The 18,133-nt window shown below is 42.6% G+C and overlaps 1 protein-coding gene across 2 annotated transcripts in view; it reads right to left on the reverse strand.

Moving 5' to 3' along the window:
- lifra (LIF receptor subunit alpha a) overlaps positions 1-18,133 on the reverse strand; it is a 188,791-nt gene that overhangs the window by 59,100 nt on the left and 111,558 nt on the right. For both annotated transcript variants that reach the window (XM_067982383.1, XM_067982384.1), the window contains exon 2: positions 13,544-13,689. In XM_067982383.1, the coding sequence (XP_067838484.1) occupies positions 13,544-13,625 (82 nt within the window). In that variant the 5' untranslated portion in view covers positions 13,626-13,689. The remainder of the gene's footprint in view (positions 1-13,543; positions 13,690-18,133) is intronic.

Consider the following 18,133-nt stretch of genomic DNA (forward strand, 5'->3'; position numbering starts at 1 on the left):
GACATTAAGCTAATTGGTCTATAGTTCCCTGGACTGGTTCTATCTCCCTTTTTAAATATAACAATCATATTAGCTGTCCGACAGTCCTCTGGCACTATTCCCCTTTCTAATGAATTTTTATATGTATGTAATAGTGCCTCTGCTATCTCTTCCCTATCTTCTTTTAATATGCCCTGATGCAATCCATCTGGACTGAGAGTTTTATCCTCTCTGAGTTTGATTAGTTTATCAATTATCTCCTCCCTTCCTATCTTAAATGTCTTTATATCTTTTTTGATCTCGTCTTCTAACGTCATGCCCACCATGTTAGTCTCCCTGGTAAATACTGAGGCAAAATAATTTAATATTTCTGCCATTTCGCTGTCATTACCTCTGAGTTTATCGTGTGTATCCCCTAGTGGCCCTACCCCATCCTGATTTTTCTTTTCTTATTTATGTGGCCATAGAATACTTTCCTATTTATTTTTATATTCCTTGATAATTTAATTTCATAGTTTCTCTTTGCTTTCCTAATTGTTTTTTAAACTTCTTTCCTAACCTCTTCGTATTTCCTTTTGACATCCTCTCCTTTGTTGTCTATGTACTTAGCGTATGCCTTTTTCTTTAGTTTCAATTTTGCCCTTATTTCTTTATTCATCCATAGTGTATCATTACTAGCTAGTTTATTCTTGCTTTTAGTGGGATATATTTCTCCTGGACTCTATTGATCACCATTTTAAATGTTTCCCACTGCTGTTCTATTTCTTTGTTTATGAGTACATTTTTCCAGTTTATTTTCCCTAGTTCCATTCTCATCACCTGAAAATCAGCTTTTTTTCCAATTTCTTACTTTGGTCTTCAACTTACTTATGTCCTTCTCAATCTTTATCTTAAACCTTATTATGTTGTGATCACTATTGCCTAGATGTTCCCCTACGCTTACTTCTCTTATCAGTTCTGGTTCATTTCCCATTACTAGATCCAGCAGTGCTTCCTCTCTTGTTGGGCTTTTTACATACTGGGTAAGAAAGGAGTCCTGCACACATTGTATAATCTCCATTCCCTGTACCCCTTTACCTACCTCTTCTTGCCAGTTTATTTGGGGATAGTTAAAATCTCCCATGATTATTATTCTATGACCTTTACTCATTTCACACATTTCCTTACATATTTCTTCCTCCACCTCCTTTCCACTATAAGGTGCTCTGTTGTATACCCCTACAAGCTGATTGATCCCTTCTTGTCTTTTATTTCAATCCATATGGATTCTGCTTCTATCCTTCTGTCAGTTATGTCCCTTTTTTCCACTGCCATTATGTTATCTCTAATTAATACAGCTACTTCACCCTCCCTCAGGGTGGAAGACTGCCCTCTCTCCTCCAGTGCCTGGGCTCTAATTCAAAGTCAAAGTGTGATGAGTTGAGAGTCTACTCTTTGGCAACTGTAAGAATCTTAAATGAAATGAGCTTGTGGGCAGTCAAATCCCAGTTTGCAGAGAGTTTGCGTTCATGGCCCAAAGCTGCCTATAAATCGTCAGTGACATGAATTTGCACTTGGGCAATAGCAATGACATCATCAATAACGTGCGTTTACATAGCATCTTAACATGACAAAATGTCCCAAAGCACTTCACTGAGGAGAAAATACATCGAGCAAAGGTGGAAGGGTTAGGGGAGGTGATTGAAGGCACCAAAGGTTTAAGGATGCTTTTGAAGTTAGCAAGGCGGAAGAGTTTAGGAAAAAAGTGCACTGGAGTGAGGGGCTGAGACAGCTAGAGGCTCTACAACTGAAGGTGGAGTGGAGAGAGGAGGGATACAAAGGAGGCCAGATTAAGAGGAGCAGAGTGTACCGCTGGCACGCATCACTGGAAGTGGCAGCAATGGTAAGAAGTGGCAAGGTTGTGGAGGGACTTGTACTTGAGGACAAGGCTACAGAGATCGTTGGCTGAGAAATGAAAGTGTCACATCAGAACACTCAACTCAAACTGAGGCTTGTAGTTTCAATCTCTCTTTCCATCGCAACCTTTCTCTACTTTATCTTACTACTACTACTTTTGATACATATTAATGACCTGGACTTGGGTATAGAGGGTATAATTTCAAAGTTTGCAGATGACACAAAACTCAGAAATGTAGTAAATAATGTGGGGGATAGTAACAGACTTCAAGAGGACATAGGCTGATTGGTGAAATGGGTAGACACATGGCAAATGAAATTTAATACAGAGAAGTGTGAAGTTATATATTTTGGTAGGAAGAATAAGGAGAGGCAATATAAACTAAATGATGCAATGTTAAAGGGGGTGTAGGAACAGAGAGACCTGGGGGTGCACATACACAAATCTTTGAAGGTGGCAGGACAAGTTGAGACAGATTCTGGCTTTGTTAATAGAGGCATAGAGTACAAAAGCAAGGAAATTATGCCAAACCTTTATAAAACATTGGTTAGGCTTCAACGTGAATATTGTGTTCAATTCTGGGCACCACACTTTGGAAAGGATGATAAGTCCTTAGAGAGGGTGCAGAAGAGATTTACTAGAATGGTACCAGGGATGAGGGACTTCAGTTATGTGGAGAGACTGGAGAAGCTGGGGTTGTTCTCCTTAGAACAGAGAAGATTAAGGCGAGATTTGATAGAGGTGTTCAAAATCATGAACGGTTTTGATACAGTAAAAAAGGAGAAACTGTTCCCACTGGCAGAAGGGTCAGTGACCAGAGGACACAGATTTAAGGTAATTGGCAAAAGAACCAGAAGTGAGATGAGGAAACATTTTTTTTTACGCAGTGAGTCGTAATGATCTGGAATGAACTGCCTAAATGGGTGGTGGAAGCAGATTCAATAGTAACTTTCAAAAGGGAATTGGATAAATACTTGAAGGGAAAACATTTATAGAACTGTAGGGAAAGAGCAGGGGAATGGGACTAACTGGATAGCTCTTTCAAAGAGCCAGCACAACCACAATGGGCTGAATGGCCTCCTCCTGTGCTATACCTAATATGGTACTATAGTCATTGCTCCTCTTCCTGTCAAGCCCCAAATAAGCTATACAACATGTGCTTCCTCCTACTCGAACTAAGGATCTCAAATTACATATCTCCTTACCTCCTTCAGCCTTTCTGTTCTCCCACCATCTACAGGCACTGCTTCCTTTTGTACCATGTCCTCTCCTTCTAACTTTGATGATGTCCTGCACTATGGGCCTTGTCCCTTTGCATTCATGTTTCAATGACAAAAATGTGTAAAGTAGTTTTGCCCCATAACGCAGAGAATTCAAGTTGTGATTATGAACTTCAGTTACGTGGAGAGACTAGAGAATCTGCAGTTGTTCTCCTTAGAGCAGTGAAGGTTAAGAGGAGATGTGATAGAGGTGTTCAAAATCATGAACGGTTTTGATATAGTAAATAAGGAGAAACTGTTCCCAATGGCAGAAGAGTCGGTAACCAGAGGACACAGATTTAAGGTGATCGGCAAAAGACCCAGAGGCTAGATGAGAATTTTTTTCACATAGCAAGTTGTTATGATCTGGAATGCACTGCCTGGAAGAGTGGTGGAAGCAGATTCAACAATAAATTTCTAAAGGGGATTGGATAAATATTTGAAGGGGAAAAATTTGCAGGGCTATGGGAAAAGGGCAGGGGAGTGGGACTAACTGGACAGCTCTTTCAAAGAGCCGGCACAGGCAAGATGGGCCGAATGGCCTCCTTCTGTGCTGTATCATTCTATGATGCTATGATTTAAAATGTGTTGTAATTGTTCCTAGATGTTGAAACATCAATATTGATTGGAATAAATGGCCTATTCTCAACCACCAAAATCCCTTTGTTTTACATAGGAAAGAAGATTCAGATGCTTTTAATGAGGAAAAGCAATTATGTTGTTTCCTTCTTCTTGTACACAGGTTTTGTTCTGCTCTCAATAACTAGTTGCCTTATCTTGAGTTTAGAACAGCCACTGCTCCTTAGCTGGCATTATTAGTGTTAGTAATTAATACCGTACTCCCAACAATATGTCAATTAAAATGCCAGAGCAAGCTCCCTGATGGTCTAGTGAGCAGAAGCACTTCCCAGTATAGTAATAAGCTATACAGGCCCAGAAAATCCCAGGTTAAATTCCCAGTTTGCGTAGACCTCGGATAGGCTGGGTGTGACCTCCGGCACTCCTGAATTTGAGAGGATGAGGGGGCATAAAATCATCCAGGAGTCCCACACCTGGATCAGTATCCAGCTACTCCTGCTGGAAATTGTGTATGTGCAGATGTTGGATCAGGATGGCAACAGCCTCAACCATGATGAACCAAGTTTGAATAGCCCGCCGTGCACAACATTGGCTGCCACACTTCCTACATTACAACAGTAACTACACTTCAAAAATACGTCATTGGTTGTAATGCATTTTGGGGCGTCTTGAGGTTGTGAAAGGCGCTATATAAAGCAAGTTCTTCCTCTCTTTCTTGCAAACACTCACTGTCTGGACCTGGGTGAGCAGATGGTACACTATATGATCACTGCAACCTCGATTCTCGATTCCCCCATCTACTATTTTATATGGTGGCCATGGGACATTAACAGCCTATATGTCACTCCAGCTTAGACCTGGTGCTAAACATGGCTTGGTGGTGGAGAGGGAGAGCTGGGTGCCGTCAGCATACATGCGAAAGCTGACCCCCATGTCCACAGATTATGTCACCAAGGAGTAGCAATGCAGTTGAGGAAGAGGAGGGGGCTGAGAATATATCCTTGGGGGTGGGAAGAGAAGCCGCTGGTAGAGATCCTCTGGGTACAATTGGATAAGAGTGTAATCAAGGGAGGGCAGTCCCACAGAGCTACACAACGGAGGAGAGGCATGTCAAAGGCTGTAGAGAGGTTGAGAAAGATGAGGAGGATAATGCATCACGGTCACAGTCACAGAGGATGTCATTTGAACATAAGAAATACATGGCCCCTCGAGCCTGCTCTGCCATTCAATAAGATCATGGCTGATCTTCGACCTCAACTCCACTTTCCCGCCCGATCCCCATATCTCTTGATTCCCCTAGAGTCCAAAAATCTATCTATCTCAGCCTTGAATATATTCAATGACTCAGCATTCACAGCACTCTGGGGTAAAGAAGTCCAAAGATTCACAACTCTCTGAGTGAAGAAATTCCTCCTCATCTCAATCCTAAATGGCTGACCCCTTATCCTGCGACTGTGCCCCCTAGTTCTAGACTCTCCAGCCAGGGGCAACAACCTCTCAGCCTCCACCCTGTCAAGCCCCTTCAGAATCTTATATGTTTCAATAAGGTCATCTCTCATTCTTCAAAACTCCAGAGAGTATAGGCCCATTCTACTCAATCTCTCCTCATAGGACAACCCTCTCATCCCAAGAATTAATCTAGTGAACTTTTTTGCACCGCCTCTACGGCAAGTATATCCTTCCTTAGATAAGGAAACCAAAGCTGTACTCCAGGTGAGGTCTCACCAAAGCCCTGTACAATTGTAGAAAGACTTCCTTACTTTTGTACTCCAACCCCCTTACAATAAAGGCCAACATGAGATTTGATTTCCTAATTGCTAGCTGTACCTGCATGCTAACTTTTTGTGTTTCTTGTACGAGGACACCCAAGTCTCTCCGGACACCAACATTTAATAGTTTCTCACCATTTAAAAAATATTCTGTTTTTCTATTCTTCCTATCAAAGTGAATAACCTCACATTTCCCCACATTAGACTCCATCTGCCACCTTCTTGCCCACTCACTTAGCCTGTCTATATCCCTTTGCAGACTCTTTGTGTCCTTCTCTTTGGTTAGGATTGTTTAGGTGTTGTGGTAGGGATGGAAACATGATTGGAGAGATCCAAACAGAGAGATGGGCACAGATCTGTGAAGTGACAACACTCTCAAGGACTTGAGAGGAAAGGGGGATTGAAGGTGGGTGGGGCACTTTGCAAGGACAGAGGTTATGGGTGGATTTTTTGAGGAGGGGGATGATAACTCCAGCTTTGAAAGAGAGGGGAACAGTACCTGAGAAGAGGGAATCATTTACAATTTCAATTAGTATGGGGGCAGGAAGAGAAGTTGGATGGTCAACAGTTTAGTGGGTATGGATGGGGTCAAGAGAGCAGGTGGGTCTCATGGACAAAATGAGCTCAGGGGAGCTGGGAGAAAAACGGGAGAGTAGGATTGGGTAGGGTGTCGGGGGGGAGATTTGCCTTAGTGGGCAAGAGGAGAACCAGCAGAGGGAGCTGAACAGATAGTCTCTATCTTGGTAACAAAGATCCATAAGCTCCTCACACATGTTGTTGGAGGTGAGGGGGAATAGAGAAGGTAACCCCAGAATATTAAACCAGGAAAAATAGGGTCTTCAATTTATTTTGGTGCAAAGTAAACATATAACAGAAATAGTAGGAAGAACTACTTCACTCAAAGAATCTTGGAATAATCTGCCAGCTAAGATAGTAGAAACTAAGAGATGTTCAAGGTTGGATGCTCTAACAGGACAATCAGAACGCAAGTGGAGCCAATTTTGATGGGCCAAATAGTCTTTTGTTCATCCTCGAGTTTGCATACAAGAGTAGATTTTACAGATTAGTACTCCAAATGTACAACTTTGTAAGCTGGGATGGGAAAGTCAGGAATTTGGATGGGGAGGTCAGCTAGTCCTGCAGCATTTTCTGTCCGTTCATTTTCACATGCCAAAAATCTCGCACGGACCACTAACTTCTCGGTTTAAAATACCAGTGTGCGCTCCCAGCACGTGAAGCTCCAAGCTGGGTTAATGAATCCCCAAATCTCCTCCTGAAATCCTGATGTACTTAAACTGCAGTATTTGTATCTGCCAGCAGAGGGGGCTTTATACCTACACTTTCTCTGCAGTTTTCCAAAGCAGCAATGTTTGTGTTTCTATTGGGTACACTGACTGGAAAAAAACAAATCCAACTACAATATTTGTGAAAGCAGAGGACTGAGATCTGCCGTATGTTTTCAACTAAAGATTCTTCTTTTTATTTTTACTCTCCTGACCAAACAAATAACTTGATTCCCAGACTGTGCAATAATAAACTACAGCAATAAAAACAATTTACACTTATATAATGCTCCTGACATGGAGATCACATAAAAATTACAACACAGAAACTGGATGCTAGATCTAACTGATCTGTCTTGATGCTTATTCTCTGCATGAGCATCAGTCCGAATCTCATATGCTGTCCCCCTATGTTAAATATTAAAGCAAAATTAAAGCCCATGGGATTAAAGGGACAGTGGCAGCGTGGATGCAAAATTGGCTAAAGGACAGAAAGCAGAGTAATGGTGAATGGTTGTTTTTTCAGTCTAGAGGGAAGTATATGGTGATGTTCCCCAAGTGTCAGTATTAGGACCACTGCTCTTTTTGATATATATTAATGACCTGGATTTGGGCATAGAGGGTATAATTTTGAAGTCTGCAGATGACACAAAACTCGGAAATGTAATAAACAATGTGGAGGATAGTAACAGACTTCATGAGGACATAGACAGACTGGTGAAATGGGCAGACACATGGCAGATGGAATTTAACGCAGAGAAGTGATACATTTTGGTAGGCAGAATGAGGACAGGCAATATAAACAAAATGGTACAATTTTAAAGGGGGTACAGGAACAGAGAGACCTCGGGGTGCACGTACACAAATCTTTGAAAGTGGCAGGACAAGTTGAGAAGGCTGTTAAAAAAGCATATGGGATCATGGGCTTTATTAATAGAGGCATAGAATACAAAAGCAAGGAAGTTATGCTAAACCTTTATAAACCATTGGTTAGGCCTCAGCTGGAATACTGTGTTCAATTCTGGGCATCACACTTTAGGAAGGATGTCATGGAGAGATTTACTAGAATGGTACCAGGGATGAGGGACTTCAGTTATGTGGAGAGACTGGAGAAGCTGGGGTTATTCTCCTTAGAGCAGAGAAGGTTAAGGGGAGATTTGATAGAGGTGTTCAAAATCATGAACGGTTTTGACAGAGTAACTAAGGAGAAACTGTTTCCAGTGGCAGAAGGGTCGGTAACCAGAGGACACAGATTTAAGGTGTTAGGCAAAAGGGCCAGAGGCGACATGAAGAAACTTTTTTTTTACGCCTTAGAGGGGGGTGCAATGAAGGTCCACTAGGTTGATTGCTGGGATGAGAGGGTTGTCCTCTGAGGAGAGATTGAGTAGAATGGGTCTATACTCTCTGGAGTTTAGAAGAATGAGAGGCGATCTCATTGAAACGTATAAAATTCATGGAGGGCTTGACAGGCTATATGCTGAGAGGCTGTTTTCCCTGGCTGGAGACTCTAGAACCAGGGGTCATAGTCTCAAGATAAGGGATCGGCCATTTAGGAACGAGATGAGGAAAAATTTCTACACTGAGGGATTGTGAATCTTTGGAATTCTCAACCCCAGAGGGCTGTCAATGCTCAGTCATTAAGTATATTCAAGACTAAGATCGATAGATTTTCAGAAACTAAGGGATATGGAGATCGGGCGGGAGAGTGGAGTTGAGGTAGTAGATCAGCCATGATCTTATTGAATGGCAGAGCAGGCTCGAGGGGCCGTATGGCCTACTCCTGTTCTTATTTCTTATGTTCTTACATATGCAGCGAGTTGTAATGATCTGGAATGCACTGCCTGAAAGGGTGGTGGAAGCAGATTCAATAGTATCTTTCAAAAGGGAATTGGATAAATACTTGAAGGGAAAAAATCCACAGGGCTATGGAGAAAGAGCAGGGGAAATGGGACTAATTGGATAGCTCTTTCAAAGAGCTGGCACAGGCACGATGGGCCAAATGGCCTCCTCCTGTGTTGTAACTACTATGATTTCAGAGCATCATGGTGTTCAAAAGTAATCAAGGCTAACTTACCCTCCAACTAACTCCCACTCCCTCTGGGAAGATGTGTCTCTCACCATCCCTCCTCCCAAGACACAGGTCATTCACCCACCATATATAGTGAAGCACATACTACCCGTTTGAAGTTAAATGCTCTTTAAAAAAAAAATGATTAGATAGAAAGCAGTTGAGGCGACTAACATAGATGCATTTAAGGCGTAGCTAGATAAACACAAAGGAGAAAGAAATAGAAGAATATGCCCATAGGGTTAGATGAAGTAGGGAGGGAGGAGGCTCGTATGAAGCATTAACACCAGCATGAACCTGTTGGCTGAATGGCCTGTTTCTGTCCTGTACATTCTACGTAATTCTATCTACGTAAGAACCTTCCTGCCCTGGGGAACTCCATGCCCACACGCAGGGTTACATTAGCCTAGTCGATATGGTAGTGTATTAGTAACCCAGGGTTGTGAGTTCAAATCCCACCATTGCAAGTTGTGAAATTGAATTTAATTTATTTTTGAGCTGGCACCAGCAAAAAATGACCATGAAAGCTAACATGTTCGTAAGAGCTGTCAAATTAAAAGGAGAAACTGCAAATGTTGGTAATACACAAGGTCAGTCAGCATCTATAAAAGGAAAAAAAGACAGGTTATGACATTATGGGTGTGAATATTTGATCAGAATTGAAGAACCTTCAGGGAACCATCACCCCTACCCAGGCTCCAATCCAGCACTATGTGATTGATTCTTAAGTAGTGGTTGTAAAACAACTGTTATGAAGCATAATAATTAGTCCTAACCCCACACAGACTGCAGCGGTTCAAGGAAATGGCTCACCACTACCTTCTCAATGTAACTAGGGATGGGCAATGAATGCAGTGTTGTCAGCATCAACCACATTCCAATAACAAAGATGTGTTTGGATGAAGGGTCCACACCTGAAACATTAACTTGGCTGTCCTCTCCACAGATGTTGCTTGACTTGCGGAGTGTTTCCAGCATTTTTTGCTTTTGTTTCTAAGAAAATATACTGCTGTTTGCCATCGTCATGGCTGCCTTGGTACTGCACAATCGCACCAACCTCTACTACCCAGACGGCAATGGATAGCTCCCTCAATTATTTTTTTTTTAATTGAGACACCCAGGTGAAGACCAAGGCCCAGAGGACAACGTCAAGACTGAAAGAAAGGATATTACATAGAATTTTCAGCACAGAAACAGGTCATTCGGCCCATCTGGTCTATGCCAGTGTTTATGTTCCACACGAGCGTTCTTCCACCCTACTTCATCTGACCCTATCAGCATAGTAGAGAGAAAATGAAATAAATCGGAAAACAGATGCTTAGTGATGCCAAGCCGGGGTTTTTGAAAACTTGAATTTTGCAAGAGGAAAGGAATACTGAGAGTTAAAGAAATTTGGTCTATAGTTTCCTGACTTGTTCTATCTCCTTTTTTAAATATGAGAACATTAGCTGTCTGCCAGTCTTCTGGCACTATTCCCTTTTCTAATGAATTTTTATAATTATGTAATAGTGCCTCCTCCCTAACGTCTTTTAGTATTTACAAATTCAATCCATCCAGACCAGGGGTTTTATCCTCTCTAAGTTTGATTAGTTTATGAATTAACTCCCCCCTCTCTATCTTAAATGTTTTTATATCTTTTTTGATTTCCTCAAATGTCAGGCCCACCTTGTTAGTCTCCCTGGTAAATACTGAGGCAAAGTAGCTATTCAATATTTCTGCCATTTTTCTGTCACTATCTGTGAGTTTATCTTGTGAATATAGGAACAGGAGTTGGCCATTTAGCCCCTCGAGCCTGTTCCGCCATTCAATGAGATCATGGCTGTTCTGTGACCTAACTCCATATACCCGCCTTAGCCCCATATCCCTTAATACCTTTGGTTAGCAAAAATTTATCCATCTCAGATTTAAAATATATCTATCGGGTTACAAGATTTGTCTTGTACCTTGTCCAGCAGTGAGAGTGGGGTACTGGAAGAGCCCCAGGTATTGGAGCAGAGCTCACGTCTTGAATGGACTTGTCCTTTAGAGAGAGTTAAGAGCGATTGAAGGGAAAAAGTGTTTGACACAAAAGAGGAAAGTGAGCTTCCTGAAGCATTAACAATGGGAGATGTGGGAATTCCACTTGAGACCCAAGAATGTCAACACATAAGGACGAAGCCACGAAAGGCAAAATGTGGGAGCTGGACCAGCACCAGATAAGAAATGGTGTCTTTGAAAAATTGAAGGAAACAAGATAAAGTAGTTTGACAGGGTGGAGCTAAACCCTAATGTAGTAATAATAGATCTCTCTCGAATGTGACTCTAGTAACTGCTGGAAGCATTTGTCAATGGGCAGATTACTGTAATACAAATTATAGTAGACTAGTATCGGAATCTATGTTTATGATCACAAGGAACAGGTATAGCCAGAAGCTTAAGATAAGCCACAGTAAATACGTGGGGGAGTGGTATACCCTTCTACTATGGATCATAAAAAGCTGTCTGGTGTGGCAATCAGCTCCAGTAAAAAAACAGTTTGGACCCACTGAGAAATTGTTCCTGTGCATCTGTCCACGTCTGTCACATCTGAGAACAGGAATAGTTGGACTGATTGTTTATCCAGCACGCAACAGAGGGCCCATGTGACTTGGCAAACTACTCCAGGAACTTGTATATCAAGTACTAATGACATCAGATACTTTTCATAGTTATAGTTATACAGACAAAATATATGAATTTAGCTTCATGACTCACAGCCAGGCAGAGATGTATGGCTTATTTTTACTTTCATTCCACTCCTTTTACAGCCAATTTACTCTCCTTCAAACTTTCTTATTCTGAGGGCGCTGACCCTTTACTGCAGTACAATTCCACAGGCACAGGGAGCCTTCCAATACCTCGGCCAAGAGGCCATTCATCATGTGTTAACCTATACAGCACCTGTCAAGCTGGCTATTCGAACCCTGGGAGGAAGGGGGTGAACATCACATTGGACATTCACACATGCACCTCCAGCAGAGGTCTTGGAGAGTGATCAGGAGCCAAAACTCTGGCCATTTATTTCCCTCCCTGGTCAGAGGGCTACGGCTAACTGTAGTGCCCCAATCAACATCCTAGCTGACATCAACCCAGGGGTCAAAACTAGGGCCTCCTGGTTACACACGCACCATTTGAGCAATGAGGTGAGCTGGAATCACACTTCTACATGTACCAACTTGGCTGTGACTCAGAGCCAATCACTAAAAACAAGTATTTCAGCAGGAGCTGCTGTACCTCCAATTTTCAGATTACCTATAAACTAGGAGATCATGTTTAAGTTACCTAACCTACAACACTGAAATAGGCCGCTCGGCCTAACCAGTCCGTGCCGGTTTTAATCCTCTACACGAGCAGTGATCCTAATCCCATGCGCCCGCCTTGTTCCCAGATTCCTTTAGTCCCCATTCATTTGACCACCTATCTAACCTATTCTTAAATGTTGACATAGACAGAGAAGAACGAACTTTCATATCCTCAGGATGTCCCAAATTGAAGTACTTTTGAAGTGTAGTCACTGTTGTAATGTAGGAAACGTGGCAGCCAATTTGTGCATAGCAAGGTCCCACAAACAGCAATGAGAGAACAACCTGAGATAATAATCTGTTTTAGTCATGTTTGTTGAAGGATAAATATTGGCCAGAACGCTCCTGCTCTTCTTGAAATAGTGCCATTGGATCTTTTACGTCCATCTGAGGGGGCAAATGGGGCCTTGGTTTAATGTCTTATTCAAAAGGCAGCACCTCCAACCGTACAACGCTCCCTCATTACTGCACTGAAGTGTCAGCCTGGATTACGTGCTCAAGTCTCTGGAGTGGGACTTGAACCCACAACCTTCTGACTCAGAGACAAGGGCACTACTACTGAGCTAAGGCGGACACTGACATTGTCTCTGCCACAATCATTAACTGCGGTACTGCATTCCACACCCTTATATCCCTTTGTGTACACTAGTTTCTCCTGATGGCGACACTTGAACCCGTGCTGAAGCCCCACCTGCCCAGCCCAAACTGCTGCTGTGGCGGTGTGGCCCTTACAACCAAATCTCGTTGGTCTCTCCCACTACTCCTCCTCTGGTACCTTCTCCTTTGAGCACCTCACTTTGTTCCATCCCTCTTGCTCCTCTTTTAAAATCGTCGCTATACTTCCAGCACCCCCCTCCTCCCCCCAACCGAGGTTTCTCTGTGCTGAAATTTGCCATTGCCAGGAGTCAATCCCCAGCTCCAGAAGGGTTTCACAGGCTCCGATGGTAAGTGTATCCAGTTGTTTATACATGTTGTGCTTTTGCGAGCAAAGGCATTCCTTTAATGTAAAGGAAACAGGAAAAGGATGCTCTTTAATAATATCATGGTAATAGCCTGAATGTATAAATAATTTCATATTGCAGGTCACTAACTAGTTGTGATATCTCAAGCAAAGGCAAGTCCTCTGATTTGCTCTTATGAACCTCCAAATGGTGAATTACAGAGAAACATTAGTGGGGGAGGAGGCAAGGGAAGAACAAGGCGCCTCTCAGTATCACCAACCAGGAAAACTGCAGCACGCAGGTAACCAAAAACCAAATGCGGGTAAGGAAATTAATAACATTTTTATTGAACAGGAATCAGGAAAAGAGCTGATTAAAACTGTACATGTACCAAGCAGAACAATGAGTGTTTAGAAAGGCAGAATATCAGAAGTGGGTGTAAACTTACTTGCATTCTGGGCATTAGTCAGGCGACAACCAGGTGATAAAAGGGCTAATAACACGAACTCAAATAACACCCACAGCTTCATTCTACCAGTCTCGATTAGATCCACAGAAAACGAGCAAAGTCATCCACCAGAGAGTTCAGCTTCCCTGCAAAATGAACAATAACTCAGTTAGTTTTAACGGTAGAATAAAATCCTGACACACGCTGAGAATTCAAGTATGTGACACTTGGGATTTTGTCCTATTGTGCTAATTGAGTACACCCTTGCAGAAACAGAGCGAGTTCATGCCGGATGCCTCAGAACTACAGACTGCGAACAGTGCTGTAACACACCGATAACACTTAACATTCTGGCTAACACTGCATCCTGTGCACAGCAACAAAATACTGTAAAATCGACAGCTTTGTGCTCTGAAAGTTATTGTGAAGATCCGTTTATCGTTGGCGAGTCTCCTGACGGCTCGGACTTTTGGGGTACAATTCCAGCACCTCACACCTGAACAGCTACTTGTCACGTGAGAGACAAAATGGTGCGTACCGGGGTGGGAGGCAACTCAATCATGTGGGTAATCACATTTCTGTTCTCCCCGAATATCCACACGTGTACTGTTCGCATGGTGGGGTCACTGAATAGCACAGGAGCAGGAATCCCAGCCAATCATTCCCTCCCTACCTCAGGGGCGCTGAGGCAACTGCTGTCCGGGCTGAGATCAGTGTAAGTCAACACAGATGCGGGAGGCTCTACGGCACAATTCGATCATCAATTGTGCCGCTGAGAGATGCTCCTGCAAATAATACTTTTAATGTTACTTCTCCAGATAATAAAAAATAAACCAAAGACACAAAACAGAAAAATAAATTTACCTGACACTAATTCAAGCATAAACAGACAGACACTGAATAACCCATCAAAACAGCTTTGGAGCCTGTGTTTCACAGAATTGCAAACAGTAAATGAGAATTAGTGATCCGCTGGGGCCAGAAGTCAAGATCTCCAAATCAATTTACCGGCACAATGTGACGATTGATTGAACTGTAAATCAGTGTTTTAGTTGGAGCCTGGAAATAATATTGCACAGACCGCAGAAGCATGAAGAGCTACAATACTGCCATTCAATTAGATTCTGCCCGCTCTCCTTTTATGACTCAAGTGCGTTGCACTCAATTCAATCTGAGAAGTGGCGAGATGTTCGGAGTTGGACGGAGGGGAGACCGTCAATACCACAGAACAGGTCTTTAGCCTGACCTAAAAGGCAAGCACGTTCATAGTCAGCTTTATTCACGCCTTTATTTCTGGACAATTTTGCCCCTTCTCTTCTAAAAGCGCTGATCCATTGCTAGGATATGGTTCCATAGATGCCAGCAGCCTTCTAGTATCAGTACCTTGCCCAAGTTGCAGTTTTTGACAGGAGCCTAGACAGTGAGTGTTGGCGGGCTGTTGAGTGGGCATCACAGCTGAGCCCAATCCTGTCCATCATGTCATCGACAAACATGCTCTTGCACTACAACAACAACTTGCATTTTTATGGTGCCAAAATTGACACCAAGCCAAAGAAGGAGACATTAGCACAGGTGACCAAAAGATTGGTTGAAGAGGTAGATTTTGAGAAATTTCTTAAAAGGAGAGCAAGATGGAGAGGTTTAGGGAACAGGAGCAAAACTGTCACCAATTTTTGCCTCTTTAGATCAGAAACACTAACTGTAGAGCTCCCACTTGCTTCCCCAGCCGAGGTCAGCTATATAGGCCCAGACTAGGCAATGAACCAGGGACCTTTTTGACCTGTATGGCTCAACTACTCGCTGTCTTAGCCAGTTGAGCAATTGTAGGAAGCTTCGTTAACACATTCATATATACTAGTGGATTTCTTGTGGTGTTGCTCACGACAAGTTAAAACAAAATAAATTTCCCTCCGCGTGCAGTCGTCATGCTGTAGGTTTAGATATGGGGATCTGCAACTTCGGGAGCGCTCAAAACTCCATCTAGTGGTAAAAGTGTGTAGCTGCAGGCATAACTGTTTGCCACGGACTGGTAATGCCCAAATAAGGACATATCTAACAAATTTAATTTACGAGTAGGTCGCTCTTTGACATTCTTACACTTCGACATTTCAAAGCTCTGAACACATTAGGTTTTCTGGACCAAAATATTTCCAAAACACAACTGATTTGCGATAAGATCAGGATCAATGAAAGTTATTTTTCCCATGCCAACAGAAATATTGCAGTGGCAAAGGATCAGAAAATTTGCTCTGTAATTTAGTTCTTTCCAGGGCCTGTCAACTAAAAACATAGGCGCAAAGAGCAACCGATAAAATTCAAAATAACAACAGATAAAGCTAGAAATGTTTCTGTAGCTATGTTTGCCTACAAAACAACAGTCACTGCACTTTAAACATAATTTAGTGCGTGAAGTGTTTGAAGCATTGTGATGCGTTATGATGCAATACGGTCCTGAAGGCACGGAGACTTGCTGGTGTACAGCTTCATGGGCACCAAAATCTAGTACCTCATGCAAGTGGCTACACTTTGTGCTACACTGGGTGAGGCCTTTACCCAAGTGGCTAGACAATACTTCTTGGCAGGGTATTCAACCCGTGATGGGCATACAGTTGGAACTGATCTCATTCTCATTACACACACACAAGCAGATCATTGGTACTGAGTGACCAAAAGCAGGAACTGTGGCATTTTTTTCTCCCTTTTTTTATATTTCAAAATATATTTTATTACATAAAATTTAAAGAAACACACAGTTCAATGCAAAAGGACACAATTTCAAGCAATGCAGTTCAAATCAATACAGTGCAGATCGTACACACTATGATCCCATTATTACAATTCAAAACACAGTACATATCTTCTAATATATTCTGTACAGTACAAAGTGGAGTGTCCTTACGCAGTGGCCTTTCCCCATAGAGCCTTTGCGTAGGCCACACCTCGGTTCAGTGCATCCCGCAGCACGTACTCCTGAACCTTGGAGTGTGCCAGTCGGCAACACTTGGTTTTTCTTCCCTCCCTGGCCCAGGGTACTAAAACCAATTGCAGCTTCTCAATTGCTGCCTAATGCCTTTACCCACAAGGTCATTGTTGGGGCTCACAACTCAGGGTTGGTGTAGGACTTTTAACACGCCAGTAATTCCCGCAACAACTACTGGGGAGGGCGGGGGAGGACATCACTGCTGGACACTCTTCCCAAGCATCTCTCAAAGACCCCACTGAGCCTATGCCTTCCAACATGCATTGTCAGGATCTCTTCATGAGTTATTTAAATTTCTCAAGGATGACAGGTAAATTTGAATGCACTGTGATTAAACCTTTGAAGCCAAAAATAAATTATTCTGAAAGGGTTCGAGATATTTTAAATATTAAAGCGATGAGTATAACCCAGCAGGCCTACGAGTATGCATTCACCACAACTGGATGAGATGACAGTGCAAATAAACAATGGGCTGCAGGCTTACTCACATCATAAAAACACTAAAATAGATATATAAATAACATTTTAATGCAAATAACTGATGTAAAGAACATAACGCAACCTGTATTTTTGTAGTGCTTAAGTGCAGCAAGATATCTCAATGCACTTTACATTACGGAGGAGAAAAAAACAACCATCAGTAAGCATTTTGCAAAAAGCAGAATACAAGGAAATCAAGGGGTAACTGATACTCCGTTGAACTCCCATTCCTACACAGGCGTGAACTGAATCTTTGCCAGATCAAAAGGAACACTGTTTAATTGCTTCACGTTCAGAGCTACATCTACTGAGATACATTTTCTACTCGAGAAAAAAATTCCAATTTTCTTACCAGCGAAACCAGCCGGGCCAATCCAGGGTGGGACCCATGTGTGGCCACAACCCCTGCACATGCGCATAAATATGCAACCTTCGTACAATGGTTGGAACTTTGAGCACAACCAGAGGAGCATGAACTCTGCACGTGTGCACAAACAAATGTTATGGTGTTCGGGGGGTGGGTGTGGTTTATGAAGAACTGCCAGACGTAATAAAGCTGCTGACTTCCATCATCAAACACCTGCGGAAACGCTGACAGTTGGCATGTGTATAAATATTGCATCATGGAAAAAAACATAAACAGGGCTAAAAGGGGCAAACTGCAGCCATCGTAATGGGCCACTGGGAACAGTCAAGTGGCATAAAATCGCTCCAGGCAGAGAACTCTCTGGGAGTCAGGCGAATCCCGAGCCATAACCCTGCTGTTTTGCACTCCTTGGTCCAGGATAAAGGTAGCACCTCCGCCATCATCCATTCTGAGATCTGCAAACTCAGGGACAAGACTAGGGAACTGAATCTGGATCCTTCGATCTACATGGAAAGCAAAATGCCAGGCTGTGCCTTTACTCACAAAGCTATCAGGGGAGCTACTCGATTATAAACATTTTAATTCAGCATATCACATTACATGGATACTCAAAATTATCATTTTCACGAGAATCCCTTAGAGTACACGGAGAGATTTATAGGTCTATCATTTTACAACTATAACCAATAGGAGCGATCCTACAATCGTGTAGATGATTTTGCCAGATCCCCCAGACACAGTTGAGTCACAGCCTATGTCTCAT

This window comes from Heptranchias perlo, chromosome 4 (genome assembly GCF_035084215.1).
Source record: "Heptranchias perlo isolate sHepPer1 chromosome 4, sHepPer1.hap1, whole genome shotgun sequence".
Classification (NCBI taxonomy): Eukaryota; Metazoa; Chordata; class Chondrichthyes; order Hexanchiformes; family Hexanchidae; genus Heptranchias; species Heptranchias perlo.